An 18,353-nucleotide genomic window follows, 5' to 3' on the forward strand; every position below is an offset into this window, starting at 1 on the left:
AAGAATCTGAATTCTACCACCAATTACGCGTAAACATTCATGTTCAATCTTGTCAATTTATTAGTTAGCTGAGGCCAAAAAAAACTCTTTCATAATTCCGACTTATACATCGCGCGTAAACAGAGCATTTTTAGTGAAATAATATAATTTTATAAAATCAATTTTATGTCAAATAATTTGGTCCACCAAATTAATTTCGATATTTATTTGTAAAAGGTATTTCAATTGATATTTATTTTACATCTAATTACGTAAGGTTCCCATCGTTGGAAAAAATCAGAAAAAATTTCTTTTGCTAAATGTATTTTAAAAACACAGTATATACGTAAAAAATGTATTCAATGAAATTTTTAATAATAAATCTTTCATTTAAATTGAGTTGGAACTATTTTTTTTTGCAAACATCTTGAATTTTGTTGTATGAGTCAAATTGGCTCATTTCAGTAAAAATAGGTATACAGGGTGTTCGGTCACTCCTGGGAAAAATTTCAATGGAAGATTCTAGAGGCCAAAATAAGACGAAAATCAAGAATATCAATTTCTTGACTGAGGCTTCGTTAAAAAGTTATTAACAATTAAATTAAAAAATTTCAAATCGTTCTGGAAAAATTATTTTCGGTTGCGGGGGTCAATTATAATCATTTTTGGTGAATAGTCATACCCCCGAAATCTTGCGCATTTTCGAGAAAAAAATTCAGTAGGGGCGAAATTTTAAACGTTAATAACTTTTTAACGAAGTCTCCATCAATAAATTGGTATTCTTGATTTTTGTCTCATTTTGGCCTCTAGAATCCCCCATTAAAATTTTTCCCAGGGGTGATCGAACACCCTGTATGTATTTCTCCCAAAAGTGTAATCAAATTGTGAAGTGTCTAAAATTCATAAATATCTGTTTCTTTTCGAGCAAATGTACGAGGATCTCTCGTAAATAAAATTAAGTAAAGAAAGGTGGAAGAAGAGGATTGAAGGGGAACCAGTAATTAAATACATACATACATAAGCAGTAAGCAATATTTTTTAAAATATACAATTTTTATATTAGCAGTTTTGACATTGTAAAGTTTAATCAGTTTTGTCTGCTTGAGTCATTACAGTAAGTAAATTGGCTAATTCTCTCAAATTCTTGATATCTTCGGAATTACCCTCAAACGAATTCAAATTTGTTGATGTATTACGTTTATGTACTTGTATGTCGCTAATAATTATGCCCATATCTTTTAATATGTTATTATTGAAAATATCGAAAAATTTAGTTGTCGGAATTGTTGGATCGTTATAGTGAAGGGTAGTAAGATTTAAATATTCTTTGGCTGTTGGCAATTTTGTTTCCCAATTCTCGAAGAATTTTTGGTTTGAAAAAACCGTCGCGACGTATGAATTATTATTTTTTATTTTCAACACTCCAAATTGCGAGCCATTCTTATTCGCGTAAATTTGAATCCTGCTCGTTCCAGCTTGATCGTACACATCGCTATACAGATACTGTTTCTGGAATAGATCCTTTGGAATATCAACAAGATACACGTGCATTGAAATTTTATTTCCGAACTCGAATCCGTGTTTCCTATAGTGATATGCAGCCAAATATTCATTATCAAACTTTAACGGGGCATTTTTCAAGATATCTGTAGCTATTCCACAATCTTTTTTAACGTCGGCCACAAATTGTTTTCTGGCATCGGGATTTATTTGAAAATCCGCCAAATATGAACGATACTGTGATCTGGATTTTCCTAAAAAAAAAGAAAGAGGCAATAAAATTAACGTCTATGATGATTTCAAAAGCGAGTCTAACGTTGTTTGACTGTACCGTGACTTTCTAATGCAATCAATTCAATGATAGCACCGAATGTATGAACGTCATTGCAGTCTAAGTCTTTCGCTGCCGCGGCGGCGGCATAAATGATATCTTTATTGTAATTCCTCGCTGTATCGCCGAACACTGTCCGCATTCGATCTATCTCAGCACCTGTTAGATCTGCGAATATCGTTTTGTTGTTTATTTGAACGTTCTTCAAGCCGTCTGGATCCGTTTCAAACACCTCGGCCATCTTAACCAGAGTTTCTTGGCGCCTTGCTTCCAAAGCTATACGTTCGTTTCTCATAATTTCATTACAATATTTTTTATATTCTGGATGGTTCTTGTCCATTTTCGTGACCCTCAGCATCTCTTTTATCCCATCCGGTCCGCTTTGGTTAAACCTGAATTTTTAATTTTAGGGAAGAAGAAATATTTTAATTAGGAGAATAAAACAGCAAAACTATCAAAAGATAATATGATTTTAGGAAAGAAACGTTTCCCAAATTTACTATAAACGTATTATAAAAATGAGATGAAAGTTGTTCACATGCTCACCGATTAGGATTTATTTTCAGTTCATCGTTAATAATGAAGATCCCCTCAGTGTTGTCGCTTATTTTGATAGAAGTCTCGGGCCCAACTGATTTGAAAAATGTTTCAGGATCATAGATAGTATTAATAGTCTTGGTAATGTTCGCACCATTCTTTATGTTCGTATAATTGTCGTCGATAAATTTCTGGAAAGTTTTCTGTGCAACATCATCGGTCATCTGAGACTTATACTCTTGAAAATATTGGGTTTGCGCTTTCTTGATAATTCCGTTTGCCGTTTTTGGCTGTATAAGCGTATGCGAAAAGAAAAATACGGACAAAGAAAACTGCAAGACGTCCAATGGTTTCAGTGTTCCCTCCTGCTTCTTATCGTACAAAGTTTTAAATCCGATTAATACTGCAGAAGCATCTATAGCTACAGTTGTCATATTCAAGAAAGTTGCACCAACTTGTTGCAAGGATGTAAAAGTGCGTCCTGTTCGTGCACCGGCTATTAATTTACTATTGACTACGCTTGTTCCTACGTGTAAAGGCAACATAATTACGCTCAATGCGCTCATCATTGATTCCGTATCGAGCAGACTTTCGTCGTGAGTTCCTTTGTCTACCAACTGTTGGACGCTTCTCGCGGCTCCGTATGCCGCGCTTGTTGTACTAGCTATTCCCACGGTTGTAAGCGCGATAGGAGCCAGTGGAGTAAAGAAAGAAAGCACCCCAACCCCTGTTCCGATAAATCCAGTCACTCCACTAGTAACATCCAGTGTTCTTCCTATACGCGAAATCAGATCGCAAGCTGGCGATGTACCAAATTCCAAGGCTACATCGCCTTTCACATCGAATTTGTACCTGCTGTCCTTAGAACACGTGTAAAAGCCTGGCTTTGGATAACAATATAACATCATTTCTAGTTTATTGTTTTTTTCCCAATCGTTCCAAGATTCGTACACGCGGCAATTCGTATCGACGTAATAGCTTTCTTCTGTTGTTTCGTTTATACGTATACGAAATATCGGAACGTAAAATTGCTTATCGTCTTGCTTGCAATATACGAAAATAATGCCAACATGCAACGACCTACAGTGCGAGTAATTTTGATGCACTTGTATGATCTTGTCTTTGATTTTGTCGCCTGAATCACGTTTATCTTCATCATACGCGTTTTCGATATTGCCAAAGTTGTCGTTTGCATCCTTTGGAGGACCAAATAAAGCATAACAAACTTTTGTGCGTAATAAGTCGTATTCCTTTTTCTGATAAACGTCCCACTGTTTACCTTCGAAAGTTAAATAGAACATTTGCTGGATATCGCGTGCTGTCTTTTCCCATTTCTTGGTCTCTGGTTCATCCCACACAGGTTTGTGATACTTCGTGAGCGTATCGAACATTTTCTTACACTGCTGAAAGCATTACGTTACTTTTATATGGCAGCGTCACGAATAAATGAATAAATTTATACCTACATATTTTATAAAAACATCTATTCAATTTACATAATTACGTATCAATTTGAATTACACAAAACGAAGAAAGAATAGATTATTTGTAATGTCTATAGACTTGAATGAAATTGTAATCGTTCGTATGACGAGTTCTTTAAAGTCTTTGACAACTGTAGAATACGTTACATATACTATGTAGATAGATATTTGGTCAATCGATACGGACGTATATTAAAACATCTTTCGTAACTTTTTTTTATTCCCTTCTGAATTTATTTCTACAAAATGGAATACATTATAATTTACGCCTAAAAACTGCTAATCATGCAATAGAATTTTATTTTTAATTATTGTCCTTTAAAAACCTATGGGGACTAGGCTATAAACATATACAGGGTGTCCACGCTAAAGTGTGACAGTCGCGTTATTTCAATAACTATTGATGATACGAAAAAATTGTTTATATGTAAATTGCAGGATCAAATGTAATCTCTATTTTGGCGTAAATGAAAATTTTTTTATGTTATTAATTTAAAAGATATGTTGGTGAAGTTTCGTTTTTTAAATGGAACTATATATTTTTTTTGATCATGCGATAAAGTTTTCCAAGACGAATTTATTAAGCTTTAATGTATTCACCCGATTTTTATTAGCTTTTCAAGATATAACGCTTAAAAATATGCTGATTTTCAGCGGAGACGTCTCAGCTTGAGTGGTAAGTCATAAAAACGGTCCTATTGTTATAGTGCGGGCCACGATATGGCGAGGCCGTAAACCAAACTCTTGATGGTTGGGACCGACTACTGCTGCGGCACTTAGGGCCGTACACGACATCTTGCTTGAGGGTGCCTTTCTGAATGTCTTTCTGTGTCCGTAACTGCACTGCCTTTTTTCATTTTCTACATGCATATACAGGGTGTTCGGCCACCCGTGGGAAAAATTTTAGAAGAAAATCAAGAATACCAATTTGTTGATGGAGGTGTTGGGATAGTTGGTTGGTAGTGCAGACTACAAGTTTGGGGTGACAAAACTTTCTTTATTTGTTATTCACTCTTACTATGGTCTGTCCGCGATCGTCGCTTGCAGAAGAGTCCTTTTTTTTATATTTTCCTCTCCGTGGCACCCCTCCGTTCACACTGGCAAAATTGTTAAACAACCCTGATTGGTTAACCCCACGCGTTGGGCCTTTCCAATCAGGGCCGTTTATTTTCCCCAAATCACCGCCTATTTCTTCCGCCCTCGGCGTGCTTGTTTTCGAAACGGCGTGGTGATCGAGGGGGACGACGTTGCGTCCTCACTGCAGGATTTCCTTCGGGCCACCCGCGCTGGGCCCACTTGGCGAAACTCCAATGGGAACGTGTCGAGTGTCCCCTGGAAATCCCTAATTTATGACGGTCTTTATTTGCTGTTGAGGGACTTAGAAAATGAATTTACTGAATACATTCGCTACGCGAGTCTGGAAAATATCTTCCTCAAAAACAGCTTCGATGAACAAGAGTCGTAAATTACGTGGGCCGCTTGCACGAAAGAAAACTCTCTCTTGTGCGTACGACCGGACGCTACAGAGGCTTCGTTAAAAAGTTATTAACAATTAAATTCAAAAATTTCAAATCGTTCTGGAAAAATTATTTTCGTTTGTGGGGGGCAATTACAATCATTTTTGGTGAATAGACATACCCCTAAAATCCTACCCATTTTCTGGAAAAAAATTCGAGAAGGTGTGAAATTTTTCGATGGAAAAAAAATTTCAAATCGTTTTGAAAAAATTATTTTCGCTTGCGGGGGTCAATTACAATCATATTTAATGAATAGACACACCCCCGAAATCTTGCGCATTTTCGAGAAAAAAATTCGGTACGGGCGAAACTTTAAACGTTAATAACTTTTTAACAAAGCCTCCATCAACAAAGTGGTATTCTTGATTTTCGTCTTATTCTGACCTCTAGAATCTCCCATTAAAATTTCATTCATGGGTGGCCGAACATCCTGTATATGGGAGTTCGGGACTAAACTGATAACTCTTAAACTATTCAATTTTCGACCTAAAGCCTCTAATACTTTTCTCACAGGGATACAAAGATGCATCGATTTATGAAAAAAAACGAACAATACAATTTTACTAAAAAAATCAAGGTGATCTTTATTTTTTTTGAATAAAAAAATTGTTATAATGAGAAAAATCAACATCATTTACGAAAGAGATTTTGCGTTTCACTATTAATCGAATGAGAAAGAAATAGTTGTGTCACGTAGACGTGCATAACAGTGGCACGGCTCGACGCGTCGCGACGCAGTGAAGACGCAGCTTTAAGCGTACAGGCAGGTTTTAAAAACACACGCCTTTTAAAATAATAATAAAATATATGTATGTATAGGTATAAGTATCACAATACTTATATTTCAGTACGCAGTCCGAAGAAAGCAGTCGCCACACGCACGCTCTGGTGTATTAAATTATTACTATTTTCATCCACGGGGATTTCCCGTCGTCTATTGAAATCGATTGATTCTAATTCTAATAATGTTCCGGAAAAAAATCAAAGAGTCGTTCAAGTCCTGTCGATGAATTAGGTGGTCTGATGCCCCCGAAGCGAGCAGGAATATAATTCTATTTCTGTCCTTTCCTCGTTCAAAGTCCCCAGCCATGAATACAAAGCTGGAGGTATTGTCTTCTTTGTCGTTGACGGTTTATTTGTCACCTGCACCGTCTGTGCAGTTTTATTTTATTCAACTTGATGATGTATAATTTTTTTATAATAAAAGCAATCCTTCATGTGTCCTTTCCTGCCACAATGATGACATTTTACGACACCTAATTTATTTGATTTAAATTGTCATCCTTTTAATTGTCCTTTATTTTTTAAATAACTTTTCGATAGCTTCTAAAAATCTCATTGTTATATAGTGTGGCGGCGCTGCTTCGCTGCGGTGTGGGACTGCTCGTGAGAATTCTGCAGGAGGGTGGAAAAAGAATGGAGGGGGGCGGCGTTTCGTCCGAGCTTGCTAGTGGACTCTCATCAGTAAGGTTTTCTAGCAGGCCCTGCGTTAGACGTCTGGGATATTGGGAAGTCATTCGAGGAGTGTATATGTATACAGGGTGGGGCAGTAACTATTAGCACCTCAGATATCTTGGAAACTATAAGTTTCACAGAAATGTTTGCTAAAGTAAATTGCACAGTACGAAGGGCGCTATTGAGTGGCGATAATAGTTTTTTTGCAGGTGGAGGTACTTCGGACATTTGAAAGTCACATCCATTTCTTTAAATGGATCGGTATGTTTTTGCTTCCGTATCACGATAGAGGATCTTAAAACGAGTTCAACGACCTATTACACAAGGTCATTGAAGGTCATAGAAAGTAGAGAAAGGCGATAATACTTACGGTTTTGGTAGTAAATGAAACATGTTTATAGTAGGTGTTCGAAATGATGACCATCACTGTCAATGCGTCGTTGGATTCTTTTTACGATTGATTGACTTGCAAGTCTTACAGCGTCAAAACTTATTGATGCACAGGCTGCAATAATTCGCTGTTGCATATCGTGAGATGTAGTTGGTACTTCTTTGTACACTTTCTCTTTCAGTGTTCCCCACAAAAAGAAATCTAAAGGTGTTATGTCTGGTGAACGAGCTGCCCACGATATTGGACCGCCGCGTCCAATCCAACGATTTCGAAATTTTTCATCGAGTTCCCTTCGCGCAATCGATGAATAATGTGCTGGGCATCCATCATGTTGATACCACATGGTTTGTCGTGTAAATAAAGGTAACTCTTCTAGCAAAAGACCCAATGTATCCTTAATAAAATTAGCATTGACGTTGCCATTCAAATTTCCATTGATAAAATAAGGTCCAATAATTTGATCACCTATGATACCGCACCATACATTCACAGACCATTGTTTTTGATGTTCAACCTGTCGCAGCCAATGTGGATTTTCCGCTGCCCATAAATGCATGTTATGCAAATTAACATTCCCGTGATTTGTGAATCATCAGTAAATAAGACGGTATTAAGAAAAAGCTCATTGTTTTGAATCTGACGTAAAGCCCATCGACAAAACTCAACGCGATTCATGAAGTCGTTCCCATGCAATTCTTGGTGAAGAGTAACGTGATACGGATGAAATTTGTGACGGTGCAAAATGCGAAGTACGCTCCTCCTACTAATGCCAGATTCGCGTTCAATTTGTCGCGAACTAATATGAGAATTTCTAGACATACTAGCGAGCACACCGATTTCCATTTCTTCGTTAATTACTCGTTTCTGGCGTTCACTTTTACGAACACTTAAACTACCGGTTTGCCTAAGTTTATCATACACATTTTTAAATGTTTGACGCGAAAGCTGAGACCGATGTGGATATCGTTCAGCATACAAGTTTTTCGCCCTTGCAGAATTTTGTTGGCATTCGCCATAAATAAGAAGCATATCAACCTGCTCTTCAAACGGATACATCGTGCCGGATTGACCGATTTATCGATACTAATCTTATGATGTTTATCTTTCTCTGCAAACTATTAAAGTGTCCTTCAAGCAGTGTTTATTCTCAGTGAAGTAAACGGTAAGCATTACGCATTCCTCTACTGTTGACAATACGTATGTTTCATTTACTACCAAAACCGCAAGTATTATCGCCTTTCTCTACTTTCTATGACCTTCAATGACCTTGTGTAATAGGTCGTTGAACTCGTTTTAAGATCCTCTATCGTGATACGGAAGCAAAACCATACCGATCCAATTAAAAAAATGGATGTGACCTTCAAATGTCCGAAGTACCTCCACCTGCAAAAAAACTATTATCGCCACCCAATAGCGCCCTTCCTACTGTGCAATTTACTTTAGCAAATATTTCTGTGAAACTTATAGTTTCCAAGATACCTGAGGTGCTAATAGTTACTGCCCCACCCTGTATACACCCTGTATAGGAGCCAAAACACAGGACACTTCCTCATTCTCAGTACGATTTCGAATACGATCACTTCACGTCACGTCACTCCTCGTTTAGTCTTATCATAGAACTTAGTTGTTGTAACCGAGTAAAATCAGAAACCACTGCAAAATATATTATACCTATAATATACCAACGGTCTACGCGTTTCTTACCCGGTTCCCAACACCGGAACTTCGCCCTCGATAACGCTAATCACGTTTAGTTCCGTTAATAACGCACGAATTCTAAATTTCCAGACACTATATTCCTCACCATCAAATGGTTTAATGTTTCTCTTCATGTTTAAACCTTCCATTGTTTCTTTAATATTTATAACGACTATACACTAAAATTACACTAATGATTATACTACGGAATTACAGCAATTATAGTTTTACTTTTTAGTTTTTTTTTTTATTCCACACTACACGCAGATAGCATAAAAACTAAACTGAACACTATAACCTATTGGAAATAGGTGGTGGAATAAAAATAAAACATACTGTTCATATATTTCTTTTAAACTAAACTTTGTTTTTATTTTGAACACTTGGAAGGGCACGTCTGTTGAGTTCGAAAGAAACTTTTAGAATGAGAAAGGTCACTGAGGAAAAATTCGTCACGTACACATAGACCCAATCTTATTCCTTGTCTAAATAAGCCAAGGAAGAGACACAGCTGCACTCTCTTGGCTTGTGCCTCGAAAAGCGAAACGCAACACGCACGTCGATAGTTCTTCTAAATGAAAGAAAACTTTCTCTATTTGAAAGAGACAAACCAACACTAACTATACTATAACAATGATCTATATTTACTTATAAATGTTCTAAGAGTATTTAAAAAATATTTTAATCTTGAATATGTATAAAAATATATAGTATCTCCTGCATCGAAATTAATGTGAGATATTAGTTTACAAGGTTACAAAATACATAAAAATTCGACTTGTAAGTTACTCTAACATACAGAAAATGAGGAAAAAATCGGTTTTTTTTTTCACTAGAGCACACCAAAATAAAAAATTTGAAAAAAATTGAGAATACTAGTAATAACAATACCTGTATACTGTAAAAATATAAAAGTAGTTCTGCAACTCCTTCAATATTATTTTTTACTACCTGGTTCTTTAATCAAAAAATCTGAAAAGCTTCCAAAACATGTGCCCTAGTAACCGAAATGTCTCTAAATTTTTTTACATTTTCTTACTCAATAGGACAAGAGAAATTGCGCAAAAACATAATTTTCTTTATTACCCCATTACTACCCCCACCGGCGAGATTTCAAGTTAAAAATTGGCACATAGGGTTTTCTTTCGATAAGCTATCGAATGACCCATCACACGTTCAATGTGGTTTGGGGGCACATTTGATACCCCCCTTATTCAGCTATACCCTTTGCCAGATACGGAAAACTCGAAGACCTTCGCAACATACTATACAGTGATGACTTGTTGGCTAGGCACCCACAAACTAAACGGGGCAAGGGCAAGGAGAGAAGGTCTTCGCGCCGTCTTATTCCCACTGGAGAGGCTCTACTGGAGGTAGTAGGGTCTCCATAACCACGAAAGATACATTTTTGTCCTATTCACGGCTAATATTTTGAGCGTCGGTTACGCCAATGCCTCTCAGTCTTGTCCTATCCTACTTTGTCCCTATACGTTTTGTTCGCGTCCTTTGTCACGCGATGGAATTGTAGTTGTGAGCGGCTCAGCTAATAATGACAATGCGTGTGACAGCAGGCGTCGCTATTACGCTACGGCCAATCAGCGTGCCTAGCCATCAAGCCATCAATGGATAGTAGTAGTCCCGCATCTGGTATCATAAAAGAGTGAAAAAAGCTCTTTGATTTGTTTCCGGAACATTATTAGAATTAGAATCAATCGATTTCAATAGACGAAGGGAAATCCCCGTGGATGAAAATAGCAATAATTTAATCAAAAAATCTGACGTACGGGAATGTAAGTATGTAATAATTATACCTATACATACATATATTTTATTATTATTTTAAAAGACGTGTGCTTTTGAAATCTGTCTATACGCCTGACATTCATCCACAATATCTTATCGTTTAAATGCGGATGAACGCATCAAGATATCACTATCAGTGTTGTCTATTTGGATTACAATATACAGAAGTGTCTACTTTCTAAGGGCCTTTATACTTTGTGGGATTAAAAAAATTGAATTTTTATTTTTTTTTTCGCGAATAACGAAGAGTCACAAACTTTGTAAAGTAACGTTTCTTGTACATTGAGCGAGAGGAACAGTTCTTCCTATATTAACGCCCTTAAATAAAATACAGTCCACTAAGTGTTAACACGTTATTACATGATAACTGTTAGAAAACTCGGCAAAGAAAGAGGAATTGAAATAAACTACACAGGGTGTACGGCTATGTCTTTTATTTCGCTAGTTTCTCTCGCGTCGGAAAACCGAATGTGGCCTTGTCCTGGGCCTAGTCCCTCGCCTTTGTCGCCAACCTTCCCCCATCAGTAGGGATGGGAGTGTTGACGGACGAAGGTCAGACGCGGTCCCTTACGGACGCCTCGGCCTGGGGCCTTGCCTTATCTCGATGCCTTACATAACATATGATAACACGTTTCCCAGAATTAATAAACGGAGGAATAAGTATAGTTCAAATACAGGATTAAGATAAGGAATGTTAGAAAATCGAACAAAGCGAGTGGCTAAAGGTGCGTCTCCACTGCGTCGGCATTTGTTATCTAACACGGCCGATCGGCACCCTAAGTACTTCTCGGCAAAGCCAAACACTCTAAAGACCTGCATCGTCTCGGATAGCATAGCTTGAAAAGCCAAGACCGGCAATTAACTTTTGTTGCTTCTGTATTCCCAAAAAACAAACAAAAAAAATGCAGAGTGCATCAGTCAAGTAGTTTGTTGAGTCCTCAACGTACAGAGATTCATGTCAATATCGTTCCAAAACCATCATCGAGATACAATGATACAATTTTATTATAAAAATTAAGGTGATCTTAATTCTTTATTGAATAAAAAGATTTTTGCCAATTTTTTCGTTTACCATTTGTTGTCACATAATTACCGGGTAACTTTTATTGGAAAATTTTTTGTCAGTTTATCGAGAATGCTTGAAAAAATCGAATTAATCACTGGAGTACATAGAATATAAGGTTAAAGAATAAAAAATTAACACTTATTTGAATTTTTTCATTAAATATATTTTTTAAATCAATTATATATTATATTATGCCTACATCTGAATCAGAGTCAGTATTCGTATCTGATTGAAGACGCGATTCATCTATTATTAAACAGGGTGAGGCATATGAACTAGTCCCCATGATTTTCCAGCCCCTTTCGATGAACTGACAAAAAGAATGTTTCCTATTGAAGTTAATCAGTATCTAACCGACAAGAAATTGCAGTTACTTAAATTCAAATACAAATTAATTTCTGACCTGACCAAATTAAGCCCTGATCATAGTCTAAGGACCTTAGCTACTCGTATTTCTGTCAATTCCCTTGTTTCGGAAGCTGAAATATGTAAACATTGACACCTATTCGAGTTTTCGACCTCGCTATATCGTAGCCCGGACTATATGTACAAGGTGTTCGGCTAACCTTGGGAAAAATTGTAAAGGGATATTCTAGAGGCCAAAATAAGACGAAAATCAAGAATATCAATCTCTTGACTGAAACTTCGTTAAAAAGTTATTAAAAAATTGAATTAAAACATTTCGAATCGTTCTAAGAAAATTATTTTCGGTTGCAGGAGTCGATTACCATCATTTTTGGTCATTACACATACCCCCGAAATCCTAAGCATATTCAAGAAAAAAAATTCCTTACCGAAAATTTATTGTGAAGCCAGAAATGATTCCCTGTAATTTCATGCGTGTCTTTAAAACGTCATAACTCCTGAATGGATTGGATAATTTCAATTTTTCAAAATGCAAACTACGCGTACTTTAATGGAGAATATGTGAAAATTCCAAAAATATTCGAAAAGTTATTCCTTAACTCCGCAAAATGAGAAAAACCCCATAAAAATGGTCCAATTTTCAAATGTTTATAACTCCTACAATAGTGAATATATTTTATTGAAATTTTTTTTTCTGAAGTAGAGCCCATGGGTATCTACTAAAAAAGTATTGGACAACTTTTCTGTAGGGAGTCAAAGAAAATTATTAAAAATTGTTGGTTTTTCTCTTCTAAAAGAGAAAGTTTTCTTTATGTGGACCGTTTATTTTGAAAGTGGTGCAAGTCCATTTACTTTTGTTTCGAGAAAATTGAATGTTAGCAGATCTGACAATTAAAAAATATAGGTTAATTATGTGAAGTCTGGGAATGTTTGTACTAATTTATCAATATGTAATTTAATTATATAAATTTCTTTTAGGCGAATTTAACTAAAATAATGTACAATTTCCAGGCTGCAAATGGACTTACACCACTTTCATAATTAGTCAATTGTAAATATCATTTAATTTCAATTTTGAAATAACAAATATCACTTAAAATATATCTCATATTAATCCAATTTTGTTTATAAATAATAACAAGAAATAAAGTAGGATTAGCATTTTTTATTTTGAACGTTAATTATATTTATATATTGTTAAACTTAACACAAGATATTGGTATTATTAATTATTTATGCTCTTCATGTGGCAGTGTTTTGAAATATTCATGATGCACAGGAGGTATATAAGGTAATAGCTGCTGCATATCCTTATATTTTTCGTATGTAATAGGCTTGGTATCGTGATACAAAGGCGCCAGGGCGATTTTTTCAAATTTTAGCGGTCTTCCCCGACATGTAGGTGATAAATTTAGAGTCTTCAATTCTGTGTCCTCCATTGATGTTTTATATGAAATAGTATACGGTGCAGTTTTGCAGAATCTCATTCAACATATTTGCAACCAATTTACTTTTCCTCCATTAGTGTTTCTTCTTATCTGTTTTTTAATTGCGTTTTGTAGATTTTTTATAGAAACGAAATTCTCTCGTTTCATTTCGTGTAAAATAAATTTATTATGTCGCCTACATTGGTTTATAACGTCATAATAATCCTGTGGTGTGTCCAGGAAATTCTTTTTTCGTAATGCCATTTCTATGATACCAAAATCTGCATCGTTTGGAAGATACGAATGTCCGGAGAGTAAAAATTTATGATCAATTACCTCAATGTTATTTTCCAAAGACTGGACAACCCTCAACCACATCAACGCCATTTGTAAATTTCAATTTTGCCCAGTACACGTATCACTATATGCAATAACATAAGTATGGAAATTGGACTTACACCACTTTCATAATCAATGGTTACGTAAATTCTTTTACTGGCAAATTTTAAATTGAACAAAGCATTAGCATTTTTTAAGATATTAAATACTAACTAGTTATAAACAAAAAGTTTACACTAAATTAAGCATAAATCACATCATATCTCATTTTTTTAAAAAAAAGGACTTACACCACTTTCAAAATAAACGGTCCATGTGACAATAACCATCGACGCGTATGTTTCGAAATACAAGTCAAGAGGGTGCAGCTGTGTCCCTTCCTTGGCTTGTTTAGACAAAGTATAGGACCGATTGGGTCTGAGGGTACGGGACGAATTTTTCGTCACTGACCTATTCATTCTGTACGTTCCTTTGAAAGCGTGAAGACGTGCCTTCCACGTGTTTAGTAAAAGCTAAGTAAAAGTTATATAAAGTGAATTGTTTTTTTTATTCCACCACCTATTTCCAATAAAAATAAAAACGAATTTTTAAGAAAAATCAACAAGGGTAGGTGCCTAAATTTTTCGGCGGAATTGAAGTTTCAAATCGTTCTGAAAAAATTATTTTCGGTTGCAGGGGTTAATTACAATCATTTTTGGTGAATAGACATACCCTCGAAATCTGGCGCATTTTCGAGAAAAAAATTCAGTACGGGCGAAACTTTAAACGTTAATAACTTTTTAACAAAGCCTCCATCAACAAAGTGGTATTCTTAATTTTCGTCTTATTTTGATCTCTAGAATCTCCCATTAAAATTTTTTTTTACACCCTGTATATTGTACACATTATTTTAAATTATATCTGTAATATAATAAATTATTGTTTGATAATTTTTCTTTCGACTACATGTTACTTAATATCCCTTCAATGTACAGTTCAAGTTTCATGTCGATATTTTCTATAGTTGTAAAGTTACACGAATATGTCACTAAAGTCAATCCGGACCACTGCACAGTGGTCCCAAATCGTGAAATTGTGGCCAAAACCCCAATAAATAATTTTTCGCTACGGAGGTTTGACCTGTCGGAATCGTTAGTTTAATGATGTCCCTTTAGGGTAGGGAAAATGAAATGTGTCATATTTTTATAGCTAGATGGCAATTGCGATCCAAACTTCGGCTTCTTTAGTCAGTCGTTTGGCGAAAGCGTAAGCGTGAATACGTGCGACCAAGTGAAAAGTGAATAAGTTTTTTTAGAAGACATCAATATCAATTCTGCAAAATGGATGCTGTTCCTGGAAGTAGATACAACATTTCTGAGTAGTCATATATTGAAAATTGTTATCCAGTAAGTTTGTAAACCAGTATATTTATTACTGAAAATAGAACTGAAATTTCATGCATGCATCGCAAACATGTAAGCAAAAAGTTGCATATCCCACAATATTACGGTACAATTCCACTTCAGACTTGTATTTGATACTTTGATTTTATAGAATTTGCAAAAATTAGCTGCCACTTTTTGCCCCTTTTGATCGTACAGCCCTATTTTATAATGCAGGGTGGCCGCGTTACTAAATCAAGCGGTTTTTTCTTGGAAACTGTGGCAGATGCAACAAATTTTTTCAAATAAATAATGTATAATTTTGGGTGGACTTATTATTAGGTTTAATAAATCTTGAAACTAATGCATAAATAACTTTTTATTATTAAAAATTGTATATTTTTTAATGAACCAGTTGATCTAGCTCATTATTGACTATAAATCTATATTAAACTAATTAGATGAAAAATTATTTATTTAGAAAACAATTAATAAAATTTGAGAATTCCTAACTAAAACATTTTTTCGCATTTGTCATGTAAAAGCACTAAGAATCAAAAAATACGAAGGCCCTGCTGCAAGTTGTAAATTGTACCTTATAACTGCCTTACTTTATGACGGTCACGAAATATCTGTGCGGTATTACCTTTCGTTTTCTCTTTCTTTCGTTTTCATGTAGATTTTTTACTTATACAGAGTGTTCGGCAACCCCTGGTAAAAATTTTAATAGGAGCTTCTAGAGGCCAAAACAAGACGAAAATGAAGAGTATCAATTTCTTAACTTAGGTTTCATTAAAATGTTATTAACAAATTAATTTAAAAAATTTCAAATCATTCTGAAAAAATTATTTTTGGTTGCGGGCGTCATTTACAATAATTTTTGGTCAATACACATACCCTTGAAATCCTACCTATTTTCTAGAAAAAAATTCAGTACGGGCGGTACTTTAAACGCTAATAACTTTTTAACGAAGTCTCCATCAACAAATTTGTATTCTTGATTTTCGTTTTATTTTTGCCTCTGGAATCTCCCATTAGAATTTTTCCCAGAGGTGGCCGAACACCCTGTATAGCAAACCAATACAGAGCGAGCAAAAAATAGCGTACAATCAATAATCTTAAGACCTTTGCTTTAATTCTTGAACAGTGTGTTTTAAATATATTATAACTTATGTATAATTATGTATTGTAATTTTCACGCGATTCCTACATTTCCTTCGCATACGCGTGAGCTCTATTGGAGACGCCATTTTGTTTTTTCCAATTATGACTTTTGATTCGTAATCAGCGACCTCGATAACACCTATGTATCAAATTTCACGTGATTCCTACATTTCCTTCGCATATGCGTGAGCTCTATTGGAGACGCCATTTTGTTTTTTCTAATTGTGACTTTTGATTCATAATCAGCGACCTCGATAACAGCTATCTACAAATTTTTAGCTAAATCGAAGAACTCCTTCATATTTTGGCCATCTTTTCGGCATTTGGGACCACTGTGCACTGTGGGCCGTGCCGACTTGTGCCGCGCTGTGGAGACGCAGCTTAAGTCGAGCTACATGCGTTTTGTCAACGCACGACCCCTCTCAAGGAACTTTTCCTTGAGAGCAGGGGTATCATAAAGAAACAAACAGCCACCCTGGCGAAGGCATTCGCCTCAGACTAGAAAGAATCATTCTTGTAGCGACCATTGCCTGGCACGGACGAAATAAAGGAATAAGTTTTATTTCGAAAACGCCCACTTTATTTTTCGTGATTCGTTCAGGAAGGAACATGACTACCTAATAAAGGGACGCGATGGTCTGCGATGCAGTGAAGACTAAATCGAGTTAGGAGAACTCAGTCTACCATCGAGCAAAGCGAACGAGCTGTATTCTATAATCGAAGCGAGAATAAAGAAATATCGAGACTGTAGAGAAGTAATCGTACGGTAAGAGAGTGTGCATGCGTACGAATAGTGTGCAGGAGTGGAGGGAGGGCGTGGCGAAAAAAAGAGGGGACGTCGAATATGGCCGCGCTGCGTGTTAAGGTGGTTTTGTTCATTGTGTTAATTTGACTTGTTAAGTTACTTATGAAATAAATATGATTTGGTGGTATTTTGTATTTATTTGGGTTTATGTATTTATGATTGGTTGGTGGCAAAGCTTATCCCTCAAAAATGATCTAACAGAGACCAGTCTGTAAAAAATCAATTTTCCTCTCCGAAAAACACTTACCTTTGTGAAAGCTGGTGATGAACTGTTTGTAGATTTGTTTCTTGATCGCGGAGGAAAACAAATTAATTGGATTACACTAACTTATGTACGTAAATATAGGATAAATACGTTACAAGATTAGATTCAAAATTATGATAAGGTTGAAATGGAATTACAAGGGTATATATATGGTTCTCCCCACTGACAGTTCGTGGCTCGTGATATCTGATATTGACTAGTTTATGGATTATCTCAAATATATAGCGTGAGTTATCTGATATTTGCACCTCAAATACCTTTGTTGTTTCTAAAGATACATTAAATGTCTTGAGGACAGATTTGAATGGTACAATGGAATTCACACGATGCCAAAAATATTTTTGTTTCTATGTCATTTTTTTAAAGAAATCAAGGTCACCTTTATTTTTTTAAATATAATTACCCTTTTTGAAACACCTATGTTTAAATATCGTGTTTGTCCGAAACGGAGAAACTCGGTCACGATTCCCGTGTATATGTAAACAAAATTTTTGAAATTCTTTTTTTCATTGTGGTACCACAGACGAGGTATACAAGTAGACCAATCACCTTATGGACTTTCGCGGCCGAATCTGACTGCCATACCGACCTGAAAATTCGGAGGTGATTTTAGCGGCCTCTTCTCATGGATGGCAGTCAGTTGAGAAACTATTCACTGAATTAGTATTGATGGACAGAAAGCTGTAGTGTGTGCGTAAATACATGTGAGTTGGCAGTGCAGTATTATCAGACGGCAAGCCTGTGGCCAAAGGAAACTGCCCCTCCACTTACACACACAATGCACAGCCACCTTTTATATGAGTTCTGGCGTTTCGTATAGCTTCGGGGATTCGAGAAAGGCGGCGAATGTGAGTCTACCCTTCTT

At 35.8% G+C, this 18,353-nt stretch overlaps 1 protein-coding gene across 2 annotated transcripts; it reads right to left on the minus strand.

Annotated features, from left to right (window-relative positions):
* Nucleotides 1–1,019: 1,019 nt before the first annotated feature.
* Nucleotides 1,020–17,586, minus strand: LOC143344136 (uncharacterized). Of its 2 annotated transcripts, none has more exons than XM_076769870.1 (4): nucleotides 17,471–17,586; nucleotides 2,357–3,747; nucleotides 1,811–2,202; nucleotides 1,020–1,733 (listed from the first exon to the last, which is right to left on the minus strand). In XM_076769870.1, the coding sequence occupies exons 2-4, from the start codon at nucleotides 3,736–3,738 to the stop codon at nucleotides 1,063–1,065; spliced, it is 2,445 nt and encodes an 814-aa protein (XP_076625985.1). In that variant the 5' UTR covers nucleotides 3,739–3,747; nucleotides 17,471–17,586; the 3' UTR covers nucleotides 1,020–1,062. The 2 variants fall into 2 exon arrangements, with proteins under 2 accessions (XP_076625985.1, XP_076625984.1); XM_076769869.1 differs by having other exon boundaries at nucleotides 2,357–3,750; nucleotides 17,471–17,563.
* Nucleotides 17,587–18,353: the final 767 nt, after the last annotated feature.

This window comes from Colletes latitarsis, chromosome 7 (genome assembly GCF_051014445.1).
Source record: "Colletes latitarsis isolate SP2378_abdomen chromosome 7, iyColLati1, whole genome shotgun sequence".
Lineage (NCBI taxonomy): Eukaryota > Metazoa > Arthropoda > Insecta > Hymenoptera > Colletidae > Colletes > Colletes latitarsis.